The sequence below is a fragment of the Oncorhynchus nerka genome, linkage group LG14 (assembly GCF_034236695.1).
Source record: "Oncorhynchus nerka isolate Pitt River linkage group LG14, Oner_Uvic_2.0, whole genome shotgun sequence".
In the NCBI taxonomy this organism is placed as follows: domain Eukaryota; kingdom Metazoa; phylum Chordata; class Actinopteri; order Salmoniformes; family Salmonidae; genus Oncorhynchus; species Oncorhynchus nerka.
Window position 1 is genome coordinate 31,346,767 of NC_088409.1, and position 26,016 is coordinate 31,372,782.

The 26,016-nt window shown below is 44.5% G+C and overlaps 2 protein-coding genes across 2 annotated transcripts in view; both read left to right on the top strand.

Moving 5' to 3' along the window:
- Positions 1–402: 402 nt before the first annotated feature.
- LOC115140895 (RNA-binding protein 42-like) lies at positions 403–7,771 on the top strand. The gene is given in 12 exon segments (XM_029679348.2): positions 403–492; positions 778–838; positions 1,019–1,154; positions 1,307–1,376; positions 3,168–3,239; positions 3,386–3,445; positions 3,448–3,548; positions 4,987–5,163; positions 5,363–5,509; positions 5,696–5,813; positions 6,499–6,693; positions 7,102–7,771. Coding segments are annotated over 11 exon segments (1,245 nt in total). The 5' UTR covers positions 403–492; positions 778–782; the 3' UTR covers positions 7,215–7,771.
- Positions 7,772–8,631: 860 nt separating this feature from the next.
- The window catches only part of LOC115142141 (rho GTPase-activating protein 33-like), a 45,032-nt gene continuing 27,647 nt past the window's right edge, over positions 8,632–26,016 (top strand). The window contains 2 exon segments of the mRNA XM_065027986.1: positions 8,632–9,135; positions 23,925–24,016. Coding sequence (XP_064884058.1) covers positions 9,130–9,135; positions 23,925–24,016 — 98 coding nt within the window. The 5' untranslated portion in view covers positions 8,632–9,129.

Below are 26,016 nucleotides of genomic sequence, written 5' to 3' on the forward strand. Positions count from 1 at the left end.
CCAAAGTAGTGGGAAGGGGTAGTGGGGTGTGTTGAGGATATTGCTGTTATAAACTGTTTAGTAACGTTCCTGGAGCAGTGAAAATAAATGTTTTGTCATACCTGTGGAATATGGTCTGATATACCACGGCTGTCAGCCAATCAGCATTCAGGGCTTGAACCGCCCAGTTTATAAATAGGGTTAGTTGGTGGTGCAATTTCCCTTTTTTGTGAACAAATGTGCATTGCACTTTCTGAACTGTGAAAGGCAACAATATTCAACAAAGTGTATTGTCTGTCGGAAAACTACGCGAAGAAGAAGAACAGATCCCCTGGAACGGACCCAACCACACAGTCGTGATGGAACAAAACCACGACTCCTACGTCATAATAATGCGACGGGCCATTTTGGACAACGTTGGACTCGGTTTGTAGGGACGGATAAATACAAAGATTAATGCTTTATTTAAATAGCTAGTTAAGATTAAAGAGTTTTGGAACGTCACGATTTAGGGTAATAACGTTTTGTACGTATACGTGCTGTACTAACTTGCTGTTTTTTTAAAATTATGGCATCCTGGTTAACGTTAGCCAGACAACTAGCGATAACTGTTAAAGTTATCTAGCGATAACTGTTAAACAGTTAAAGTTACTAGCCAATACAGTAGCTATAACGTAAACAAGCTAACTAGCAATGCCTTTGGTGTTAGCCAAACGTTAACTGTACACATTTTCAGTAGCTACCTAGATGTGTTTACCGCCAAAGAATGGACTACAAACAAAACGTTTGTCTTTGCAGTAAGTATGGCGATGAAATCAGGAGAGGAGCGGTTGAAGGAGATGGAGGCTGAAATGGCTCTGTGAGTACAAGAGTTCAGGCATGACACTTCGGTTACCTTCCATAAGATTGCAATGCCGTGTGTGGTGACTATTCCAAAAGAACCCCTACTGAATGGTCTTACTTCTCTTATCAGGACAGGCAAACAATATATCACGACAATCGTCATCTGTTGGTAACTCTTGTGTTGGTTCTGAACCAGGTTTGAGCAGGAGGTCCTGGGGGGTCAAGTGGCAATGACTGCAGGAGACCCTGTAGTGATGGAGTTGCTCCCAATGGGTGTTCCTATGACTCTTCCTATGATCCGACCCATCATCGGCACCAACACCTACCGACAGGTACTGAGCTCTTGAAGGAAGAATGATTGAACATTATATAGGAAAGATCAATAGTAGAATGAACGAACTCAAACCTAGCTTCTGCTAAAAGCAAACAGAATGTGGTGTTAGCCGGATGCATCCAACTCCTTCAAATCCCCTTTCTCTCTCAGGTCCAGCAAACGTTGGATGCAAGGGCTGCCACTTTCGTGGGACCTCCACCCCCTGCATTTGTAGGCCCAGGTGACATGGTTTGATTCACATTTATTAACATAATACTTTGCATTTGGAATGTATTCAGACCCCTTCCATTTTCCCACATTTTGTTACAGCCTTATTCTAAAATAGGTGTAACCTGTGTCACCTGTGGTAAATTCAATTGATTGGACATGATTTGGAAAGGTACACACTTGTCTATAAAAGGTCCCACAGTTGACAGTGCATGTCAGAGAAAAAACCAAGCCATGAGGTTGACGGAATTGTACGTAGAGCTCCGAGACTTGATTGTGTCGAGGCACAGATCTGGGGAAAGGTGCGAAAAAATCTCTGCAACATTGAAGGGCCCCAAGAACACCGTGGCCTCCATCATTCTTAAATCGGGGGAGAAGGGCCTTAGTCAGGGAGGTGACCAAGAACCCGATGGTCACTTTGACAGAGCTCCAGAGTTCCTCTGTGTAGATGGGAGGACCTTCCAGAATAACAACCATCTCTGCAACACTCCACAAATCAGGCCTTTGTAGTAGTCCGCCCACTTGGAGTTTGCCAAAAGGCACCTAAAGGACTTTCAGACCATAAGAAAAAAAGATTCTCGGATCTGATGAAACTAAGATTGAACTCTTTGGCTTGAATGCCAAGTGTCACGTCTGGAGGAAACCTGGCACCATCCCTACGGTGAAGCATAGTGGTGGCAGCATTTTGCTGTGTTGCTTTTCAGCAGCAGGGCCTGGAATATAGTCCGGATCGAGAAAATATGAATGGAGCAAAGTAGAGATCCTTGATGAAAACCTGCTCCAGAGCGCTCAAGACCTCAGACTTGGGAGAAGGTTCACCATCCAACAGGACAACGACCCTAAGCACACAGCCAAAACAATGCAGGAGTGGCTTCGGGACAAGTCTAAATGTCCTTGAGGGGCCCAGCCAGAGCCCGGACTTGAACCCGATCAAACATCAACCGACCGCTGAAGCTGTACGTAGTCCATCTGTAAATAGCCCACCCAATCTACCTACCTTATCTCCATACTCTTTTTAATTAATTTTCTGCTCTTTTGCCCACCAGTATCTCTACTTGCACATCATCTGCTTATTTATCACTCCAGTGTTAATCTGCTAAATTGTAACTATTTGTTCCTATGGCCTATTTACTGCCTACCTCCTCATGCCTTTTGCACACACTGTATATAGACTTTCTTTTTTTTCTACTGTGTCATTGACTTGTTTATTGTGTTATTGGCTTGTTTGTTTATTCCATGTGTAACTCTGTGTTGTCTGTGTCACACTGCTTTGCTTTATCCTGGCCAGGTCGCAGTTGTAAATGAGAACTTGTTCTCAACTAGACTACCAGGTTAAATAAAGGTGAAATAAAAAATAAATAAATAAAAACATATGTAAATGTGATATTTCAGCAAAAAATATGTAACCTGTTTTACCTTTGTCATTATGGGGTATTATGTGTAGATTGAGGATTTCTTTTTAAATCTATTTTAGAATAAGACTAATGTACCAAAATGTGGAAAAGGTGAAGGGATCTGAATACTTTCCGAATGCGCTGTATATGCCATTTAGCAGACGCGTTTATCCAAAGCGACTTAGTCATGCATGAATACATTTTTTATGATGGGGGGACCCAGGAATCAAACCCACTATCCTGGCATTGCAAGCACCATATTCTACCAACTGAGCTACAGAGGACTACTTATTATTACATGACATACTTAAAATGCATATTTTACTCAAAAACAGTGTTCATTATTTACACCACCATGTCTACAGGTCTCTTCAGTTTATGCTGTTCTTTTGTTTCCTTCTGCTCTTCAGCTATAACCCCAGGTGTCAGACCACCGCCAATGATGAGACCAGCGTTTATGCCGCACATCCTGCAGAGACCAGGTCATTTATCTCTACTGTTGCTGACTTCACCTCAGTGCTAGCTAAATGAAATAAGAAGGAGTGTCAAATCTCTACAGCGATTCAGTCTTCAAATTAAAAACAAGGTGTTGGGAGGCTAATTTGAAATCTCTCTGTCATGTCAGCAGGTCCGAGGATGCCTGTGATGAGTGGTCCCCCTCCACAGGGTATGATGGCTCCCCCACTGCCACGCCCCCTCCTCCCCCGCCCATGATGATGGCACCCCCCATGCAAGGACCCCCTCAGCATCCCATGGACCCAATGGGGCATATGAGCTCAGTAGGACCTCCGGTTAGTTGCTACAGTGCCTTTTTTTCTACCCCGAGGCTCCTTGGGCGACTGATATCAATGGCCTCCCTAAAGACTCATGCAGACTCTACGATTTTAGCCATCTTATGCCACGATTTGGCCCTCCCAGACAGCATTTCTACGTTGTTGGAAATTCTTAGGCCATAAACTATTTTCTTGGCTCGTTCAGTGTGACATGGTCTTGGTCTGCTGATTTTGAGTACCAGTACATGCAGTCGTAAGTTCTGGCAGTGTCAGAAATGTTGAGCCTTTATCGTGTAGTGTGGCTGGTCTCACGAGCTGATTCCGGTGACTTACCAATAGGAACACGGCCGGCACTGAGTATGCACACAACAGTACGATTATTGTGAATAGTCAGATTAATATACAGTGAGTTTCCATGAATGTGGATGCTACCATGATTACAGATAATCCTGAATTGTGAATAATGATAAGTGAGAAATAAAATGCTAACCTCCCGTTATTGTAAAGATAAGAGGTTAGTCTTGGAGGTATGGTATTTGTGCGTCTAACTTTCTCACTCATTATTTACGATTCAGTCAGGATGATTCGTAATCATGGTAGCATCCACATTAATGTAGAATTATTTAGAAACGTTCTATTCTTATTTATAATAAACGTGACTCTAAAATCACACAATACATTATTTACCATTCATTTCTATTGGGCACAATATAATCTGAAACACAACCAAAACAAACAACAAATGCATCCAACAAATTTTAGCCAGAAGCTTGATGTAGTCATTTTGTGCTATGAATATGGGAACAAATACTTATCTTTTTACTACTTTAATACACAAGTGAATGTCCCAATACTTTAGCTCCCCTAAAATGGGGGGGACTATGTACAAAAAGTGGTGTAATTTCTAAATGTTTCACCCAATACCCTCAAATTAAAGCTGCCAGTCTGCGCTTTAACCTCCATAGTCATTGTTTAATTTCAAATCCAAAACTTTTGGAGTATGGAACCAAAAGAAGAAAACATGCTTCACTGTCCCTGTAATAGTTTGATTTAAACATTTAAATGCTTTGCAAGAAGAACAATTTCCCTAACCTTGTTTAGGCTACATCTGACATTTTTGACATCTGAAATCAGATGCACCGCTGCAGTTGACGTAGCATACATCGGCTGACGTAGCCTCGCAAGCCAATCACAGAATGTGTCTACCGTACTGAAGCAAATCGTACGATCTGGCCGGGTTGGTAGATTTAAATTAGGTAAGATCGCACAGTGTGACATGTAATAATCGTAAAAGACTGATTCTGACATACAGTGTTGGAAGGCCTTTTAAGGAAATTCGGCATTAACTGTGTCTTCAATTAGGAATGTGAACAGGCTTGGTCAATCTTGCCCTATTCTGTTGTGAGTCATTATCTCCATTTCTCTATATGCTCTTACCAGATCTTACCATCTACAGGTGGGATCGACACATGGTACACCCATGGGACACTCCATGGTGTCTGCACCCTCCAGGTCTGTGACCCAGGCCCCTCCCAAGCTCACCCCCTCGATCATCTCTGCAGCCCCCACTGTCTACACGGCTCCCTCCGGACCCAAGATACCAGACATCCATGCCCAGAGAAAGGCTCGCATGGTAAGTACACTCACGTCTACTCTTTAGTTTTCATTGCCTTTGCATTCAAAAAAAAATGTTCAGCGACTACTTCAAATTTGCATTCTACATACTTGCCAAGTTTGCTGCTGTTTGTTGCAAATTCACACTGAATCTCATCTATCATCATATCTCTGATTTGTTTTTTTTCCTCTCTCGGTTCTCCCTCTGACTTCATCAGGAGGAGCTGGCAGCGTCTGTAGCAGAGCAGCAGGCAGCGGTGATGGCCGCCGGACTGCTGGAGGCTAAGAAGGAGGCCAGCCTAGCTGCCTCAGATGACAACGTTATCGGACCCAGCATGCCAGAGCCCGAGCCCGTCCACACTGAGGTACAGAACACTCTGCCTTGTTTATCAGCCCTGGCCCTAATTAAAGGGTTTAAACCTTTCTTTATTCAAAATGCTTGTACAATTCAATTGGTGGATTGAAATAGACTTGACCCCAAACCCTACAAAGGATCAGTATTGCAGCAATCTCGAAAATATGTCTGACTCGAGAATCTTGATTCTCTGCAGCCAGCGGATAGCACAACAGAGGAGAAGAAGAAGGGTAAGCAAGAGAAGGCGAAGAAGTGTATCCGTACAGCCGCAGGCACCAGCTGGGAGGACCAGAGTCTACTGGAGTGGGACTCAGGTAAACTAGCAAATGACTTCAGATTACACTGACACGATTATATAGCCCGCCGGATGCCAGAAGTTCAATCAAATTAAATTTCCACTTACTCTGCCAATTTTCCATAGGGTTGGTCCTTATGCAGGGGGGAAATTGAGAAAAAACATCTAATAGAACATAAATTAGACTTTCCAAAAGTGGGTGTTTCCTCAGCTTTACCTCATGTCAAAATAAAAAGTCCTGCACGTGCACTATACATGCAAAAAAGAAAAAGCACGATATTGTGGGGGACTTATTTTGATGAGGTTAGCAGAGGAACATCTAAAAGGAATGCATAGTTAAACAGAATTTCAGGTGGGTCTGTTGTAGACCTGCAGTTCCTGAGAGAGATCAGTTCTTCTGCTTATCTCATGTCAAAAGCCCTGATTTTTGTTAGTTATGGCACACGTGCAGGAGTTTTTTTAAATACATTTTTATTCCCCCTGCATAAGGACAATTAACAGAGTAAGTATAATTTTTTTTAAATTATTTTGCAAGCTAATTCCCAGCAACACTAGTGTGTAAATTCTAGCGTTGCTTAAAGCAGCTACCTACTTGCCTGTATTGAGAATAGTTTTCACTACAATAGGCCACTGTCCCATTCCCTTTTTGTCCCTCCCTCTTTGCTCAGCCTCACACCTCATCTTCTAACTTCCCCTCCATCCAGATGATTTCAGAATCTTCTGTGGAGACCTTGGCAATGAGGTGAACGACGACATCCTGGCAAGGGCATTCAGCCGCTACCCCTCCTACCTAAAAGCCAAGGTGGTGCGGGACAAACGCACAGGCAAGACCAAGGGCTACGGCTTTGTCAGCTTCAAGGACCCCAATGACTACGTCCGAGCCATGAGGGAGATGAACGGTGAGCAATAGTGTGTGTAATATGCCCAAAAAGTTTTGTATCCAACCCCAATATGTCATTTTAAAATGGGTAGTAACTCCTGATCTGGATATTTTCATTCTGAGGCTCTGTAGTAGTGAGTAATATCTCACGGGAACATGGACTTTTCTTTTTTCATGCAATAACAGGATTTTCTGCATAATTAGCAAGAAAGCATAGTTAGAAAGCTAATGAAGGTGACAAATGCACGGCCAAGGGCTACAGCTTTGTCTGCTTCAAGGACCCTAACGATTATATCCGCACCATGAGAGAGATGAACGGTGAGCAATTGTTTGTGAGGGGAATGACTTACTCTTCTCCTTTCCTAACAGCTACCTGTGGTGGTGCCAGTCCAATTCTCAACTGATCGTATACTTTTTTTGTCCACAGGGAAGTATGTCGGCAGCAGACCCATCAAACTGAGAAAGAGCATGTGGAAGGACAGGAACATGGAAGTTGTACGCAAGAAACAGAAGGAGAAAAAGAAACTAGGACTGAGATAGATGGTATTTCCCTTGTGTATGTATGTGCGAGTGTTTGTTTTTTGACTGGGCGTGTGTGAAAATCACACTGATGGCAGAACAGTTGGAAGGCCACTCATCTGACATGTTTTCCATTACCACAGAGTAGGGATGTCATTTTACTCATGGAACATGGTTAAACTAGGCTACAAAACACTGTACATGGTCCTGGTTGTAATGGTTAGACATGAACCATGCCCTTCTGAAGTTTAGAATGTACTCCTGTTTTTTTTTGTTTTTTTTACATTTTAGTTTGTAAAAAAATTCTCAACATCACTCAGAATTTCTTAGTTGGTATGGCTCCCATGCATCTCATGATTTTTGTCTGAAATGTGATCTTGTTTATGTATATGCTATTGTGGAAACTACTTCCAATGGCAATTCTGTATTTCCGGAGAGCCTCTGTTATTCACACAGGGATTAAAAAAATTAAAAAATCTAAATATTTGTACATTAAAGTGGATTATTTTGAAGAAGCAGTGAATTGAAAATAATGCAAAGTTTTTTTTAAATAAAACCAAATGTCTTAACCGGCTTGACATATTTGCCTGGCACTTATCTTTCCTGTCTCCTCCAGCCCAGGCAATGATAGCATTTGGTGAGGTGGGATAGTTTGGAAATTGGTCACAAGATGGGGCTCCAATATCATCTATTGATTATTTAATCAACCAACTATTGAAAAGTAACCTTAATATACATACCTTGCTTTAAATTGTAATGGTATACAAAATAGAAGATAATGTCAGCTTTTAAGATAACTCATGTTGAATATTATGGCCAACTACGATTTGGAGTATTCAATGTTACCATGGCCAGAGGGTAAGGCATTCTCAAGTGTGCTATACAATGGGGGAATATAGGATAACACTGTTGCGGATTTGATTTGAGACTAGGAAAGTATAGTGGAACTAAAACCTTTTGCCCTCACAGTGCACCATTTCTAGGAAATAGCAATGTGTTAAAGCAGATTAGGATGTCTGTCTAGGAAAGTAATTGGATGATAAATGATTGTATCAAGTCTCACCAATCTAAATATAATTCGAGGAAAAAGACGGTGAGCTAGCTGAATTGATTTTGTTGTAATTTGAAAGCATAAAAAAGGATAGATCGCCAGTCTGCTTCTTACGGCTTTGTCTGACCGGGGGCATCAACTGGACCTCAGCATTCACACAAAGCAGGGGAGCTCTATCGCCTCAATCTAAAAGAGTATTATTGGCTGATCAATGAAAATATAAAAACATGGTTGATGTATCATTGTTGGCGTCGTTAAAATAATGTTATCTTATTTACGGTTAGCTAGAGCATTTCACGCTATCTTTGCGTTTCCATAAAATACTCATATCCCTTTGAGTTTTTGGTATTGGCGGATAGACACTGCTTATCCACATTTCAACCACATGTGTGTTGAAACGTCCCATCATTGCCTGAATTGAGGCAAAGAATGCAGTATACTGACAATGTAGGAAGGCCGACTTTGCATGAACCGAGAACTTATCTTCAGATTTCTAACTAGCAAATTATGTCGTCGATAATATGAGGACATTTGTCTACATTTTCATAAGGATCTCGCAGAAAATAAGTGTTTTTGCCAAAGCAAATAACTCGATTTCGCCACCCCCTCGTGGTCCCGGTCCCTCCTCCCAGTCCTGTCTTGGAAGGGCTAGTGACGAGTGGTTTGGTCCTTTTTCGTGTTAGATTCACATCAACTAGGAATGATGCTTCGACATTTTCTAAATGTGAGGTAAACTGTTGGCATAGTTTGCTAACGTTACGTATCAATGTAAGAAAAAGAGGACCACTTTAACGAATGCATCAATCAAACATTAATTTTAACCAGTGAGATTGGAATTTGAAGACGGAGACCCTCCGACCCTTTCCCCCGAACCTGGATATCGGAATGGTGGTAAGTCATTTTGTTTTTTATTTCAGGCTGCATATGTGTCCGTAGACATGAGGCAAGTGGGAAAAAACGTTTTTTTATTTATTTTTTGGCCACAAAACATGTGCTAGTTAGTTTGTCGTACCATGTCTGTCATATATGGCTAGTCTGTGTGGCAAACTGAAACAGAAGATGCTGTCCAGTCCATTGTTGCCATTAGTTACAGGGACACTGCTGAACCCTGGCCTGTCACTGCTTCGCTCAAGTCATTTGACATGGTTATTGTCTTTATCTGATCAACTAAACCATATAGCTAATGTAATTCAGCCAGATCCCACGTGGCTGTTCCGTTTTTTTAGCTCATTTTAGCTAACTAACTAGTTACGTTATTTCATCTAGTGTGCTAGCTAACTCCAGTTAGCCACATCGCGCGCCCCTCCCTTGAAATGCAAGCATGAATGGCGGTGTTGTCTGTCAGCCAGGCAGGGTGATTCGGTTTTACGGGGCATTCATCACTTGGCTTAATATTAGTATTTATGTGCGGTCTACAACGTGTCACCGTTTAACACAATCTAGCAAGGCTAGCTAATATTATTATGATTGCCTTGTTACTGTTTGCCAGCTCAAACAGTTCTGAAAACTGACCCGTCTTTTGTCTACTCCGGCCGCGGCTTCCATTTCATTAATTGCGCTCAAGTTAGCCACACAACAAAGAGACACTAATGTACCTAATATGATTTTTAAGTTCGTACTAAAGAAACGAATGTTATGCTCAGCACATTACAATGACTGTTTCCCATTGTCGGGCTGCAACGTTTTCAGATAGAAGCTTGTTAATGTCCCTATCCTTCGCTTGTGGATACAATTAGTCCAATGGGAAAACAATTGATTCCAGCTAACTGCATCAGCGGGATGAAGTATCACTTCAGACCGTTTCAACGCTGTGCCGCCGTCTTGCACTTTAACATCACTGACTTCGTGTTTTCCTAAGGTACAGGCGCATTAGACCTTATGGTTAGTCATAAATGTGCTGTGCAACTTGAAATATTGTTTTTGATTGAATGGAGCATTGGCCTGCCAACTCAATGTTGATATCTTGTCTACTCCCCTCGAGTTATGCCGCGTTGACGTGCCAGTCAGAACTAGGCAACTCTGACATTTCTGACTTCCTATATTTGACTAGCACGCGAACGTGGCATTATTCTTACATACAGCAGTGTTTTCAATAGACATTGAGGTTGTTCTAGCAGAGAATATGGTGGTTTATGGTCAGAGGACACAAATCCCTCTCTATCCATGAGTCTCCTGCTCTCAAGACTGACAATTAGTAATTTGGGTTAGGTCCCAAGACTGGCTCTTAGCCGCAGAACAGGGTATTTCTGTCATTAATGATCAGTCCGTCATTAATCTACCCAACAGCAGTGGACCCAGTATGTTACAGCTGAAACAGGCTGAACTGGTGCTTAGCTTCAGATTATGTCACCTATGTTTATTCTCAGACTGTACATTACTTTTCCCTTGGAAAACTAGGAATAGCCAGGCCTATTTTATGTTTCTGTATTCTCTAATGCCTGGTAAAACATGTGTGTCATTACTGCTTTTTCCTTTATGGAACTACATTTTATGGTCATCATTGTGGCTCTGTTGGATAGACTCACTGGCTTCCATGTTCTAGAGAAGCATTACTGTGTTGTCAGTCCTGAGTTTAATGCTTCGCTCAAGGCTATAGTTTAGCCTCCATCTCACAATCTCAAGAACCATTGTTTACTTTGACCTCCCTAGTCTGAACCCTTTCCAGTATCCAAGAATGTTGTCATTCTGATTCCATGTCCAGCTGGTGTAGTTTACCTGCTCTCCCCAATAGTCAGTTTGAGGATTAGCTCTGCCTCCAGTGTGAGCAGCAGTGGGCATTCAAGGTGTTTAATTACAAACCCAGCATCTTCATAACTCTGTCTGGCAGGAGCTGTGTGTTTCAGAGATTGAATGAGACTAAGACTGAGGGCCTGAGACAGAACGCCTGAGACTGAGACAGTGTGTGTGTCTGTGTGTGTATACCATACAGAGACTGAGCAACAGAGACAGAAAAATACTGTGTGTGTGTCTTTGTTTCGGACAGATGGTTTGTTTACCGCTGTTGGATGGACTCACTGGCTACATACCTAATTTATTTCCATTTAATTGTCTCATGTACGGTCACTTGCAATGTTCGGTAAGAGGAAAATCAATGCAGACTGATGGTAATGTTGTGTTAAGAGCCTTTTACGCTTGGACGTTACATTTGCTGAGCAAAAGTTATTCTGCTTCCTTCGCATTGTTGGCACACTGTAGTCGGCTGCAGTTCAATGTGTGTGTAGTTTTTATTTACGTATTTGTAGTGAGACTATTATAAAGATTATGCTTCCGTTGCAGCACAAATTAGCCTATCCCAACCCCAACTGAACCCAAATGCTAGTTGTTTTCAACATGCTTGATTTAATGTAAATGCTCCCCAGGGTTGCTCACTTGCCAACAGGAGAATGAAATGCTTGGCCTGTAGCTGCCAACAGCTGAATGATAGGGGGCTCTTACTGTACAGAAAGGAACTCTCTAATAATACATCCTTTTTATTTATGCATCCGGTCCCATGTTAGTTGTGTTGCTCTGGTGTGCTCTGGCTAATTTAATCCTATTGAAGATTGTGCCCAGCTGTTGTCCCTTCTTGCAACCATTGATGACCTGAGGAGTTAGAGTGGTAAGGGAAGTGCCTCAGTACACACACACACACGTTCCTTGTCCTCGGCACACCAGCATTATTATAACAAGTAAACATGAGAGGAATGGTTGATGTTGATCTTCGTCAGAATCAGCACTGCTGTTACGTAACCTCACATTCTATTTCACTATTCCCTTCCCCCTCTGCCACTTGGGCTGCACAAATTACATAAAGATGTCCTCAATGGGCAAATAAGGTAGAAAGAGAACCTAGACAGGAAGATGGAGAGAAAGGTAGAAAACAGAGACATGTCACAGCACGGGCACGCCCACCAATAATCCTCTCCATCTCTCCCAGCTTCCTGTTTACTGTGAGGCAATCCTACTCCCTTCCTCTCTCTACCCTGAATTCTTGCTTTTCTCTCTCTCTCTCTCTCTCGCTCTCGACAGACAGACAGACAGACAGACAGACACACACACCTACCTACCTGTGTGGATCTGCCTGTAATGGGGCATAAACACAGAATACACACACACAAATCAATGGCTGCTTACAGACTCTAACACTAGCCGTTCTGGCCACACCTCTGTCATTGGCCACTGGTTTGGTTCCTCACTGACAGACAATTATTTTATCACATACCGTATACTAAGAAAGGAAACAAACACAGCTGCATTAACAACAACATTCAGTCACAAAGCAAGCGGTTTATGTTTGAGCTAAAAATGAGGATGTGGAGAGAGGCAGGGGGGACTTGTTTAGGCAGCGCACAGCTTGTTGTCAGGGGTGACGGTCAGACAGTCCTCCTGTGTGCTCAGTACTGCTCTCTGCTCGTCTCTACTTCCCCCTGCATGTGGACTCACCGTGAGGACAGATGTTTAGAAAGATCTAGTTTGACAACCTCAGAGCACTACTACGCCTATTGTTTGTCCTGTGTGCTTATTCTGTGGCATATTATTCAAGTAGCTCGCCAAAATGTGGTGCTGCATGTAGCCTAGTGGTTAGTGTTGGGCCAGTAACCAAAAGGTTGCTAGATCGAATCCCCAAGCTGACAAGGTAAAACTCTGTCGTTCTGCCTCTGAACAAGACAGTTAACCTTCTCCTAGGCCGTCATTGTAAATAAGAATTTGTTCTTAACTGACTTCACTAGTTAAACAAAGTAGAGGTCGACCGATTACTCGGAATGGCCGATTTCAAGTTTCAAGTCAACAATTGGAAATAGGTATTTTTGGGCGCCGATTTGCTCATTTAAATTTTTTGTTTTTTATATACCTTTATTTAACTAGGCAAGTCAGTTAAGAACACATTCTTATTTTCAATGACGGCCTAGGAATGGTGGGTTAACTGCCTAGTTCAGGGGCAGAACGACAGATTTTCCCCTTGTCAGCTCGGGGGATCCAATCTTGCAACCTTACAGTTAACTAGTCCAACGCAATAACGACCTGCCTCTCTCTCGTTGCACTCTACAAGGAGACTGCCTGTAACGCGAATCAGTAAGCCAAGGTAAGTTGCTAGCTAGCATTAAACTTATCTTATAAAAAACAATAAATCATAATCACTAGTTAACTACACATGGTTGATGATATTACTAGATATTATCTAGCGTGTCCCGCATTGCATATAATCTGACTGAGCATACAAGTATCTGACTGAGCGGCGGTAGGCAGAAACAGGCGCGTAAACATTCATTCAAACAGCACTTTCGTGCGTTTTGCCAGCAGCTCTTCGTTGTGCGTCAAGCATTGCGCTGTTTATGACTTCAAGCCTATCAACTCCCGAGATGAGGCTGGTGTAACCGAAGTGAAATGGCTAGCTAGTTAGCGTGCGCTAATAGCGTTTCAAAAGTCACTCGCTCTGAGCCTTTGAGTGGTTGTTCCCCTTGCTCTGCATGGGTAACACTGCTTCGATGGTGGCTGTTGTCTTGTGTTACTGGTTCGAGCCCATGGAGGAGCGAGGAGAGGGACGGAAGCTATACTGTTACCCTGGCAATACTAAAGTGCCTATAAGAACATCCAATAGTCAAAGGTTAATGAAATACAAATGGTATAGAGGGGAATAGTCCTATAATTCCTATAATAACTACAACCTAAAACTTATTACCTGGGAATATTGAAGACTCATGTTAAAAGGAACCACCAGCTTTCATGTGATGTTCTGAGCAAGGAACTGAAATGTTAGCTTTCTTACATAGCACATATTGCACTTTTACTTTCTTCTCCAACACTTTGTTTTTGCATTATTTAAACCAAATTGAACATGTTTCATTATTTACTTGAGGCTAAATTGATTTTATTGATGTATTATATTAAGTTAAAATAAGTGTTCCCTCAGTATTGTTGTAATTGTCATTATTACAAATAAAAGATAATAAAAAAAATTGTCCGATTAATCGGTATCGGCTTTTTTTTGGGTCCTCCAATAATCGGTATGGGTGTTGAAAAATCATAATCAGTCGACCTCTAAAACAAAGGTTAAATAAGTAAAAGCCTAGTGTATGCTATGTTATTTACTCATAACCCCAAACAACACAGATCATCACCTCAACTAGCTGTCTGTTAGTTTTTAGTTATTAAATGAAAAGGCTTTTTTCCTACAGTGATAATGGTGAATTGAATTACCGCTAGCTAATGTTTTGCTGAGCATGTTAACATGTTGAGTATCTTTCAAGCTGCTTTCACAGCAGGCCCTTTAGAGAGGTGCTCCGTCTCATGTGAGCCATTACTATGTTATTACCAGGCACTTAACTGCTGTACCTCATGTCATGTGAATAGTAAAGGGATCATGACTGGGGACACCAGCCCTGACCCCGTTCCTAGGGCCTAAAGCCTGAACGGCTGGAGCTAGAGAGCTGTAGCTGGGCTCACAGGGCTGCCTCTCACAGCTTGGGGCCAAGGGGTGTCAGAGTCCCGCCTCAGGCTGGAGAAGGGCTGGTCTGATCTGGGCGAGGGCACTGCCTCACGCCTTGTCACCCATCATCTGCTCTAACGCCCTCAGAGGAGAAGCCAGCCACACCCAACGCGTGCGCACACACTACTCACCCTGGAAATGGAAAAATACTCTTTAATGGGTGCTTAACATTAGATCTCTGTGCTAATACTGTGTACGATCATATATGGTTTATTTACTGTACATTAACCTGTATACAAACCTACAACTTTCATCCCTTCCCCCTCTCACTACTCCCCTCTCTCTGTCTGTTTTGGCCTGGAGGCTGGAATGTGTGCTATGCCAATATCTGTTTTGCCTCATGGATCACCCTTCTATCCTTGACTTACAGTACAGTCAGTGCCTATAAACCGGTTTTGCATTATGATTCATATCCTGGTTGTCCAAGCCCTTATACAGCAGCTTGAAGAGACACGGACTAAACAGACAGCATGCCTACCTATGCAGTACAGACACAAAATCACTATCTTGGAGTGCAGCCCTCTGTCTGTCCATATACTCAGCCACTAGACATGCTAGCGCTATAGTTTAAAATCTTTCATGTTGCCTGGACATCCTCCACACACTGCTGAAGCATGTCTTCAGAACCCCTTCCCTCCCTTTTACCATGGCTGGGACCTTGTTTCCCCCACCAGACCTCCACATATGGATCATTTGTTTTCTGTTAGTGTTTTCATTCAGTCATTCTCTCTCTCCCTAATTCCTTTATGGTTTTTCTCTCTCTCCTCTGCAGTCAGATGCTCTGGGTGCCAGCTGCCTGCCCCTATAGAAACATCTGTTCTGAAGCCATGCCCACATTGTTCCGTACCAACACAAACGGCCCCCTCGTCCACTGTCCCTCATGTCTCGCTACACACAGCCACACACACCACACACTTGCTCACAACAGTCAGTCTTCTGATGAATTCACCCTCTTTCTTTCCTCCCCTTCTTTCTTCACCCACATCTCTTTTTTTCTACTTTTTAGTCTCTTCTCTCCCACTCTTGTGTCTCTGTATCTCACGTGGCTGCAGCTGGAATGAGGGCAGTGTTTGGTGTTTAGTATGCTGCCGGTGGCTCTGTGTCTTTCCTGTCGCGTGGAAGAAAGAGGACGGGGCTTCCAGAGAGCCTCTTTTTGGGTAACGTGGGGGGTGACAGGGGGACTGTAAGAGGACTGTCTGTTTCCCAGGGACCCTCTTCTGGAATGTCAGTGATAGAGCCCACCTTGCTCCTTTCTTACACTACCCTGACCCTCCCCAGCCTTCCATCTCAGCTAGCCTTCCCTATGGCTTCCCATGTCAACTTCCCATGGGAAGGCCAAGGCCTGTTTTGTTCTATGAAAGGTCAGAGGGCAGTGGTGGTGGGGGCAAACGGAGCTCATGCATTAGAAACACACTCCCAGTACAGTTGTATTGAGGCTGAGAGACAGAGGAAGCACCCCTCTGGTACACCTCTACAGTGTTAGTGATGGCATACTACATCAATAACCAAGGGGCCTAATGTTGCGTGAAACATGAAAAGTAATCATGTGCAGTCTAGCGTTGTTGTGACTATCTAACTGTACCTCACTGAGTGTGTTTACATGTGCCATTGGGCTGTCAACCTGCTGAATGACTTGACCCCTGGCCTCTCGTGTCTGGATCCAGGCTGAAGCTTCTCCCCCATGTCCAGTCCCCAAGCTCCTGTCACCGTAGTAGCCCCTGGATTTGAACAACAGTCCCTGTCTGTCTCCGTCAACCCCTCCCCCCACGTGTGCAGTCTGTCCGGCGTGACAGATCGCCACTTGTAGCCACCACTGTACTTGGCCCACACTGGCCCATTCACGTCACATTAGCCCAGCCACGACCACTTGCAGATGATGACAATAACGAAAAGAGCAGATTTGTGATGCCCATCCTCCTCACCCCGCCTCACCCGAATTCTCTCAAGACCCGTCTCCCAACATTACTCACTTATTCAGTCCTCGGAGAAAGAGGGGCTGACACTTCTATTACACTGGGTTGCTACGAAAGAGAGGAGGAGGGAGAGTGAGCATGAAAGGACACTCTTTGAATCTTTTCTTCCCCCTGGAGAAGGAAGGAAGGAAAGAAGGGTGAAAAAGTGTGGGGGATACTCATTGTCCTCTTTCATACTGAAAGTGAGTTAAATGGAGGAGGAGTGAGAGAAGCAGGGCATGGGGAGGTAGCAGGGGGAGTTCTAGACAACGAGCAAAACTGTTGGAGCAGCTGGGTTACGCAAACAGACATTCACCTTTTGGGCTGTAGTATTCTCTGTTGGCAAGGTTGTCACTCAGAAGACAGAAGAAGTAAAGTCTTCCTCTTATCTATGTTTGATGGCACATGCAGCCAGGCTTCCTCTTCTGGGTTTTCCCATTATCATCATCCCATTCAACCCAAGCCAGACCCAAGCCAAGCCAGACCCAGCCAACCAACCCAAGCCAGCGTTGTGCTGTGACCTGAAGAGGACAGACCCAAGACTCCTTGACTGTGAAGACAGTGATGCTTGGAGTGGGGGGGGGTTTACTGACTGTGGGAGAAAGGGGACAATAACAAATGGCTCTTCTTCTGCTTGACTGACCCTCTATCCTATTGTCTTCTTTTGGGGTCAAGATCCAGGACACCTGCTGAGCCTCAGAGAGCAGAGAGGCAGAGACAAAACAATCATCGTAATAATAGCCAGCCAGGGATTTAGTTATGAGAGATTTGTCAGGATTCATTTAGGCAGAGTGGTTTTGAGCTTGTTGTTTTTTAGTCGTCATATGTGTGTTAAATCTGTGTGTGTGTGTGAGACCCACTTCACTCAATACACCTACAGGCATGAGAGAGTTGCTGGCCACTGGTGCTACACCAACTTCTGTGTCAAGTCCAGAGTTAGTAGAGGAATGAGAGGAACACACACTCATGGTGCTCACTCATCCCTGCACACACACCGTCCAGTTCACCCCACACAGAGTCAAGCACATTTGATCCTGCTTAAATCCTCTCAATCGCACAAAGATATAAGTAGTTGAATCGGGCTCTCTCACCATTCTTTTTCTTTCCTTGTGAGAGAGACACGCACACACACCCTAGTATGCACATCCACACACTCTCTTATCCTACTCTGACATCCTGTCCACCCAAATCTTATCCATGCAGTCCTTTATAAGCACGAGCAAGCACACAATCTCCCTCTCTTCGGCCTGACATGCAAAAACACGCTGCGTTACCATAGCGATGCTGCCCACATGATGGAAGATCTCGGCAACTGTTGGTAAGGCTCTGGCTGACTACAAAGCATGGAGCCTCACTCCCACATCACAAACGCCAACGTCTGACTGCACAGACCAACTTGCTGCCCACTGACTCTAGTCAACATTTTAAACACATTCAATGCCTGAGACTTAGTAAGGTTCATGGAACAGCCTCACTCATGTGTGATTCATAGGGTAGAGTAAGCCTAGCCGAACTCCCTACATTCACTCAGCCTAACCCCCCCACACACCACATAGCCACACCAAATATTTTATACACACACAACTTAAGTCTACTAAAGAAGGAACAAAACGGTCACATTTAAACCATTTCCTTAGTGTGTTGACCCCTGTGTGTGACCCATCTCTGTCTGCTCCTCGCCCACCTCCAACTAACTCCAGTCAACTCCCCTCAGACAGACAGACAGTGTACCAACACTTCACTCTGCTGTAATACTGGGAAGCCCAAGCACAATGATGCTGTCCGTGTTGACAACCTGACAGGTTAGACTGTTAGAAATGGTATGCGACTGACTTATCGAAATACCAAGGGTTGTTGTCAACAAAGAGGAGTATTCAAAACCAGCATAGGCATTTGAGATACGTTTCTCTCTGGGTTATGGGTTAGATGGCACTATTATAGGGATGGTTCTGTATGGGAATCAAGTGATCTTTTAATTGTCAGAGTGGAGAAGGCTTTCAGAGCAGTGGTGTTGATGCATGGCCTTGTTACATTAGATTAAGGGCTGGTTGGTTAGGATTTGGCTCTTTATGATGGAGCGTGAACAGTCAGCCAAGTCCTCTCGCTCCAGCTCTCAACACAGGCCACTTGGTGTTACAGCAAAGCTTAATAACATTCTGGATTAAATCCTCAATGTTAAAAAAATACTAAAATTTACCCTCAAACAATTAGGCTAAACAAAAGTCTGACTTTCTCCCCTGAATCAACTGTGAACTTAATCAAATCCCTCAAGGAAGCAGTCTAGAGTGTATTGTCTCTTGTCTACACACAATAAGCCTCTTGTATGAAGGGACGGAAATTAAATGTGCTTCCTTCGTTTTCTTTTTCTGTGTGAAGTGTCGTGACCCCAGTGGGTTGGGAAATGCACCATGTTCATACGCGCTATGAGCCGGACAGTCATGTCTGGTAAGTCTCCGTCTACCCAAACTGTCTGTATGCACCTCTTTATGTCTGTGGGTACGTATTGTGCCTGTCTATATGTGGTCTGTCTGCATGTGTGTGTGTGTGTAAATGTACATGTGCATGCGATCAACAATTATTACAAGTATTGTCAACCACTATGTCATCAGCACGATAATGTCTGTGTGTGTGGCTTTACCCAGTGTGGTGTGAGTGATCTGCTATTCTGGTAGATATTCTATGCATGCTTGTTTTGTCTTATTTCCCTGAATGTCTCCATGGTGGACATGTCTCTCTGTGGCACTGGTTTCCCACTGTTCTGTGGCACTGGTTTCCCACTGTTCTCTGGCACTGTTCATTATGGCACATTGTTATGGACCTAACACTACCCAGCAATGGAGGACTTTGTACCAGTGTTGGGGAAGCTCCTCTGTTAATATTGATTACCAAGCTCCCAATTACTTCACACTGGAAGAAGTTAAACTACACCATATTCATTTGAAAAACTAGTTCACTAGATCCAAACTACTTCTAGATCAATTCTATCTAAATCTGAAATGTCATATACTACAAATTGTTAAAACAGATCACTCTGCTGTAAGATAACAGAATGTGCATATTAAACACAAAAACGGTGTTTCAAATGAGAATTCGGGGAAGGGCTGATGCTAAAAAAGAAAGGAAATTCTTGTTTACTTCAGCCATATTATCTTTTCTATTTGTGAGAACAGTAGTGTGTAGTTCCAGTAGTTAGCTACAACGCTACATGGCAAAGAAAGTAATTAACTAAGTACTAAAACACTACCAAGATTGGAATTTAGTTCAACTACCACCAACTTCAAAATGTAGTTAAGTTACTTATTGAACTACATGTAGTTCACTACTCCCCAACACTGCTTGGTACTGGGTAGACACTGGGTACCCTGCTTGGTACTGGGTAGACACTGGGTACACTGCTTGGTACTGGGTAGACACTGGGTACACTGCTTGGTACTGGGTAGACACTGGGTACACTGCTTGGTACTGGGTAGACACTGGGTACACTGCTTGGTACTGGGTAGACACTGGGTACCCTGCTTGGTACTGGGTAGACACTGGGTACCCTGCTTGGTACTGGGTAGACACTGTGTACACTGCTTGGTAGTGGGTAGACACTGTGTACACTGCTTGGTAGTGGGTAGACACTGGGTACACTGCTTGGTACTGGGTAGACACTGGGTACACTGCTTGGTACTGGGTAGACACTGGGTACACTGCTTGGTACTGGGTAGACACTGGGTACACTGCTTGGTACTGGGTAGACACTGGGTACACTGCTTGGTACTGGGTAGACACTGGGTACCCTGCTTGGTACTGGGTAGACACTGGGTACCCTGCTTGGTACTGGGTAGACACTGGGTACCCTGCTTGGTACTGGGTAGAGCTGGTGCTGAACAACTGCAGCCGCTCTTCCCAAACAGGCTTTGAATTCCGTTTTTCCCGGTCCCTAAAGAGAGGCTAGTATACCAGGCATGCATTACATGGACTGTTGTTGGCTCAGGGCACAAACATTCAAACTATGTGGGTGAGATCTGATGACAGCGGCCTTACTGAGAGAACCAGGGCTTATCATTTAAAGATGTCTAAACTGAGAGGGGGTTTATATAGCATGCTGGATCCTCTAGACTCAACAGAACACAGTTTCTAGGTCAGCCTACTATACAGTTCTTCTCTGTACCACCAAGACTCCCTCCTCTTGGCCTTGTCGAAACATTAAACGTGACACCTTTTTATAGCCCCCTTATGTGGTTTTGCTATGATGTGGAGGTTGTGTTGCCCTGTATAACTGCCAGTTGTCGTTGGATAGATTAGGAAGGAAACAAAGCGTTTATATAAAGCGACCGACTGCCCGTCAGTCTGTCTCCTGCCCCTCTCACAGAACAGCTGAGAAGCCTGAGCTCTGGCAATTGCCCAGGGTTCAGATCGCTGTGTGTGTGTTCACACTGTGAAATGTTCAACATTCAAGTATGTGTCTGTGCACACGCGCGCAGACGTAACCGCTAGGTCCACTTACCTGTCCCTCTGAGCAGAATGCACTGAGAGGGGACAGGGGTGATGGTGATGGCTGGGCGGAAGTAACCATGGGAGACCGATGGTGACAGACGGATAGATAGAGGAGATGCATAGCACTGGAGATAGACTACACTACACCAACATCTAAAAAGAACCCCCGCTCCCCTTGAAATGGTTGGGACGGGTCCCTCAATATGTTCAAGAAGAGGAGGATGCGGAAGGTAGAGAACAGGAGAAGTGGAGAGAAAGAGGGATGCTGTGGAATCAATGAGGGGGTGTGAGTGAGTGACTGCAGGGGTTATTACCCTGCCTGAATACCATTAGGTTTCTCATGCTTTTGGTTTTGGTCTGAAGAAGACCTGTCTGCGTTGTTGCTGTACAACAATACCTACTAGAGCCTAGTCTCTTAGGATTAACGGCTGGTATTGTCCCTGACAGTTGTGTGTGGATACTGCCCTGCTCTGACCGCCTGCCTGTGTCTCTGACAGTCTAGCTAACTGTTGTTTGGGAGCGGTGGCTTCCATGGCAGATCCAGTTTCAGGTGCATGTTGTTCCATACTGGCTGCCCGTGAAACTCTAGCCTGGTGTAGAGTGAAGAGGGGTGTGAGTTGCTAGAAGAGCAACGACATGACGTGGTCCTCTACGTGGTCCGCTTTAGCATCCATATAATGTACCAGTCGGGTGGTGTACTAAGGTTTTTACAATGTTGGAGATGGAATGAATGCATGTTGCAGACAGTCAGGGCAGACTGGATACAGGCCAGGGTTCTTGTCTATAAATACCTCATCCCCTGCTTTGTAATGATGGACTCTCAGCTCGTTGAGTTTCTCTGCTGTTGCCACGTTGTCAGCCTCGACTCAGTCCCTCTAAGGGGCCGGGCTATACTGAGGGCTGAAAAGACACATCTTGGTGTGTGATACACTCAATGCTGGAGTGATGCAGCTCTGATGTATTCTGATGAAGCCTAGCTGTGCCCAGTTTAGCCCCAGTGCTTTCAGCCTCTAAGGGCCCGCTGAGCGTGTACACACACACACACACATACCAGGTGGAGGCAGGGCTGTCCAGGCGTACTGTTAACAGTCAATTTACCACAGCAATCCTATGCCAGCTGCTCGCTCGTCCACTCTCCCACTCACTCACCCAGGAACGGTGAGGGTGTCAGTTGTCCCTAAGCGATTGACCAGGACCAGTTTGTGTGGGTAAGGTCAGTCCCAGGAGTAATAGTACTGATCCTAGGCCAATGCTCTGAGGAGTAATGTTTTTCCCTGGATCTGCAGTACTCTATCCAGCTCTGCATCCTCTGCTGAGGAATAACCTGTGAACAGACGCGCTGTCCCCAATCACAAGTGATTCACAACTGGGAATGTTTTAAAAGCCCAGGTCTTTTCATTGCTGTATCCTTTAAAGGTGTTTCAGGAGCCCATGACAGGCCGAGTAGTGGAGAATCTGATCTTCAACCTGGCTTGCACCTTTCCAAACTGTATCCAGCCTGTTATTGTCACTGCTGTTGGCATGTGAGAGTGAGACATTGTAAGACAGGCCAACTCTCTGAGAAAGCGGTAGATTATTCTACACTTGTTCAGGTGGGGTTTTGATATTTGAACCCATTGAGTATTTTAAGGAGAATCGGGAATCACTCATCCACATACTTTTAGCCAAATTTCCATCCCATCCTCCCCCCATCTGGGCAAAACCATTTCTCACTGTCTTTCTTGTGAATGGAGATGGTTGTCACCAATTCATCTCTTGGAGGTGACAACCCTGTGTATATTACAACCCTTAGTCTATTTGGGACATATTTTCCTGACAACAGACAAATGACCTCAGTTAGCCTCTACCAAAGCTGTGTGTGTGTGTGTGTGTGTGTGTGTGTGTGTGTGTGTACGTACGCGCACACAGTGAGTGATTGATGTTCATTCCCTCTGGTGGTTGACAGCTCATCTGTGCTGCTACCTGTTTGTGTGGGTGTGTTGGTTTGCATTCATCAGCTGGATAATATGGAAAGGAGGTGAATATTGACATTGCGGGAGAGAGGTAAGAATGAAAAGAGGGACATATTTGTCTTTCGTTCATTTGTGATGATGACGATTACATGGCTGTATGCTGGTTTAGAGATGAGTGAAGGTAAACCTAAAGCCAGAGGGAGAGGAGGGGTGTGTGTCTGGCTTGCCGTAGGGCCTGTGAAGGTGTGAACCGTGTGATGGTTAGAGCTGTGTTTCCACCTGCTGTTGAGTCAATGCGCATTCAGCTCCGCTGTGTGAAGGCTGCTGCATCGTCATGCAGATCCTGACAGGAAGGACTGGATACGCTCAGGGGGACAGGGATTTACTAACGAACAGCTTATATATGCTACACAATGTGAAGTAGAATCAAACACAGCTACCACTACTACAGTTTGCTCTGTCCTCTGCAGTGGTGTTAGTTGTGCTGTGTTTGTGTAAGTATCTTCTGCATGTTATGTACTGTAGTCAGGAGTGGCATCGTGGGGCTGAGGAAGTTGCTTTGACAGAGTCAAATCACCGTCAAGAAGGAAGAGCCATGCTGTATACACATTTTGTAGATGGTGTAGCCTATAAACCATACTTAGTTACTACAGTCAATCTAGATATATCTGATGTCTTCTTGAGATTAGTGTCCGCCCTATCTCCCTTTGAGGTACAGTCTTGACCACCACCCCTGGAGACAGACAGACACCATGTACCGTGGCCTGTTGACTGTCGTGTTTTACTAACTATGTGTATTTTTCCTCTTTCCAAATCTACCTCCCAAAGGCTTGGAGCACTGATAATCTGGACACTTCTGGGGAGCCCACTACCCGCTCCGTGGGCACCACTGCCAACTTGAAGGGGAAGATGAGCAAGAGGTGATACTGCCACTAAGACTGGCACACTGCCCTCCAGGTCTTAATCATTTCACTGAGGGTGAATTGGAACAGTTAAAGATCATTTTAAAGAGGGTGGAACAAGTACACTGCTGACCTGCACAAGGGAAATGTGACTGCAGTGTAGTTACAGGACGTAGAAGTGGTGTGAAATGTGACTGCAGTGTAGTTACAGGACGCAGAAGTGGTGTGAAATGTGACTGCAGTGTAGTTACAGGACGCAGAAGTGGTGTGAAATGTGACTGCAGTGTAGTTACAGGACGCAGAAGTGGTGTGAAATGTGACTGCAGTGTAGTTACAGGACGCAGAAGTGGTGTGAAATGTGACTGCAGTGTAGTTACAGGACGCAGAAGTGGTGTGAAATGTGACTGCAGTGTAGTTACAGGACGTAGAAGTGGTGTGAAATGTGACTGCAGTGTAGTTACAGGACGCAGAAGTGGTGTGAAATGTGACTGCAGTGTAGTTACAGGACGAGAAGTGGTGTGAAATGTGACTGCAGTGTAGTTACAGGACGCAGAAGTGGTGTGAAATGTGACTGCAGTGTAGTTACAGGACGCAGAAGTGATGTGAAATGTGACTGCAGTGTAGTTACAGGACGTAGAAGTGGTGTGAAATGTGACTGCAGTGTAGTTACAGGACGTAGAAGTGGTGTGAAATGTGACTGCAGTGTAGTTACAGGACGCAGAAGTGGTGTGAAATGTGACTGCAGTGTAGTTACAGGACGTAGAAGTGGTGTGAAATGTGACTGCAGTGTAGTTACAGGATGCAGAAGTGGTGGGAAATGTGACTGCAGTGTAGTTACAGGACGCAGAAGTGGTGGGAAATGTGACTGCAGTGTAGTTACAGGACGCAGAAGTGGTGGGAAATGTGACTGCAGTGTAGTTACAGGACGTAGAAGTGGTGTGAAATGTGACTGCAGTGTAGTTACAGGACGCAGAAGTGGTGTGAAATGTGACTGCAGTGTAGTTACAGGACGTAGAAGTGGTGTGAAATGTGACTGCAGTGTAGTTACAGGACGCAGAAGTGGTGTGAAATGTGACTGCAGTGTAGTTACAGGACGTAGAAGTGGTGTGAAATGTGACTGCAGTGTAGTTACAGGACGCAGAAGTGGTGTGAAATGTGACTGCAGTGTAGTTACAGGACGTAGAAGTGGTGGGAAATGTGACTGCAGTGTAGTTACAGGACGCAGAAGTGGTGGGAAATGTGACTGCAGTGTAGTTACAGGACGCAGAAGTGGTGGGAAATGTGACTGCAGTGTAGTTACAGGACGTAGAAGTGGTGTGAAATGTGACTGCAGTGTAGTTACAGGACGTAGAAGTGGTGTGAAATGTGACTGCAGTGTAGTTACAGGACGTAGAAGTGGTGTGAAATGTGACTGCAGTGTAGTTACAGGACGTAGAAGTGGTGTGAAATGTGACTGCAGTGTAGTTACAGGACGCAGAAGTGGTGTGAAATGTGACTGCAGTATAGTTACAGGACGTAGAAGTGGTGTGAAATGTGACTGCAGTGTAGTTACAGGACGTAGAAGTGGTGTGAAATGTAAAACCTGAGGCACCGATGGAACTTTCGTGCCAGACAAGGGATGCCAAGTATAGACTGAGAGGAAGGGTGTATATTATATAGACTGTAGTATTTCAGGTCTGCTATACTTTGTAGCTGTGCTCTGTGATGAATGCCCTTGTATGGACATCCCTGTCAGGTCTTAAACCACTTCTGTAGAGACACGGGACATAGAGAAGTTTAAACGCATACAGAGAACCTCAGAACTCCCCTTACGGCCCACGCAGTGCTGTGAAACAGGAACGTCCCCAGTTTCATTTCCCCCTGGCTGCTGTGAGGTTATGTGGTAGTTGACAATGGGAGGTTGATATAATGTGAAGCTTAGAGGAGTGAGGGATGTCACTGATCAAGTTTGGCCCTGGTCACCGTATTGCCACTAAATAACCGCAGGTTAGCATAAAACCTAACCTTAACCACACCGC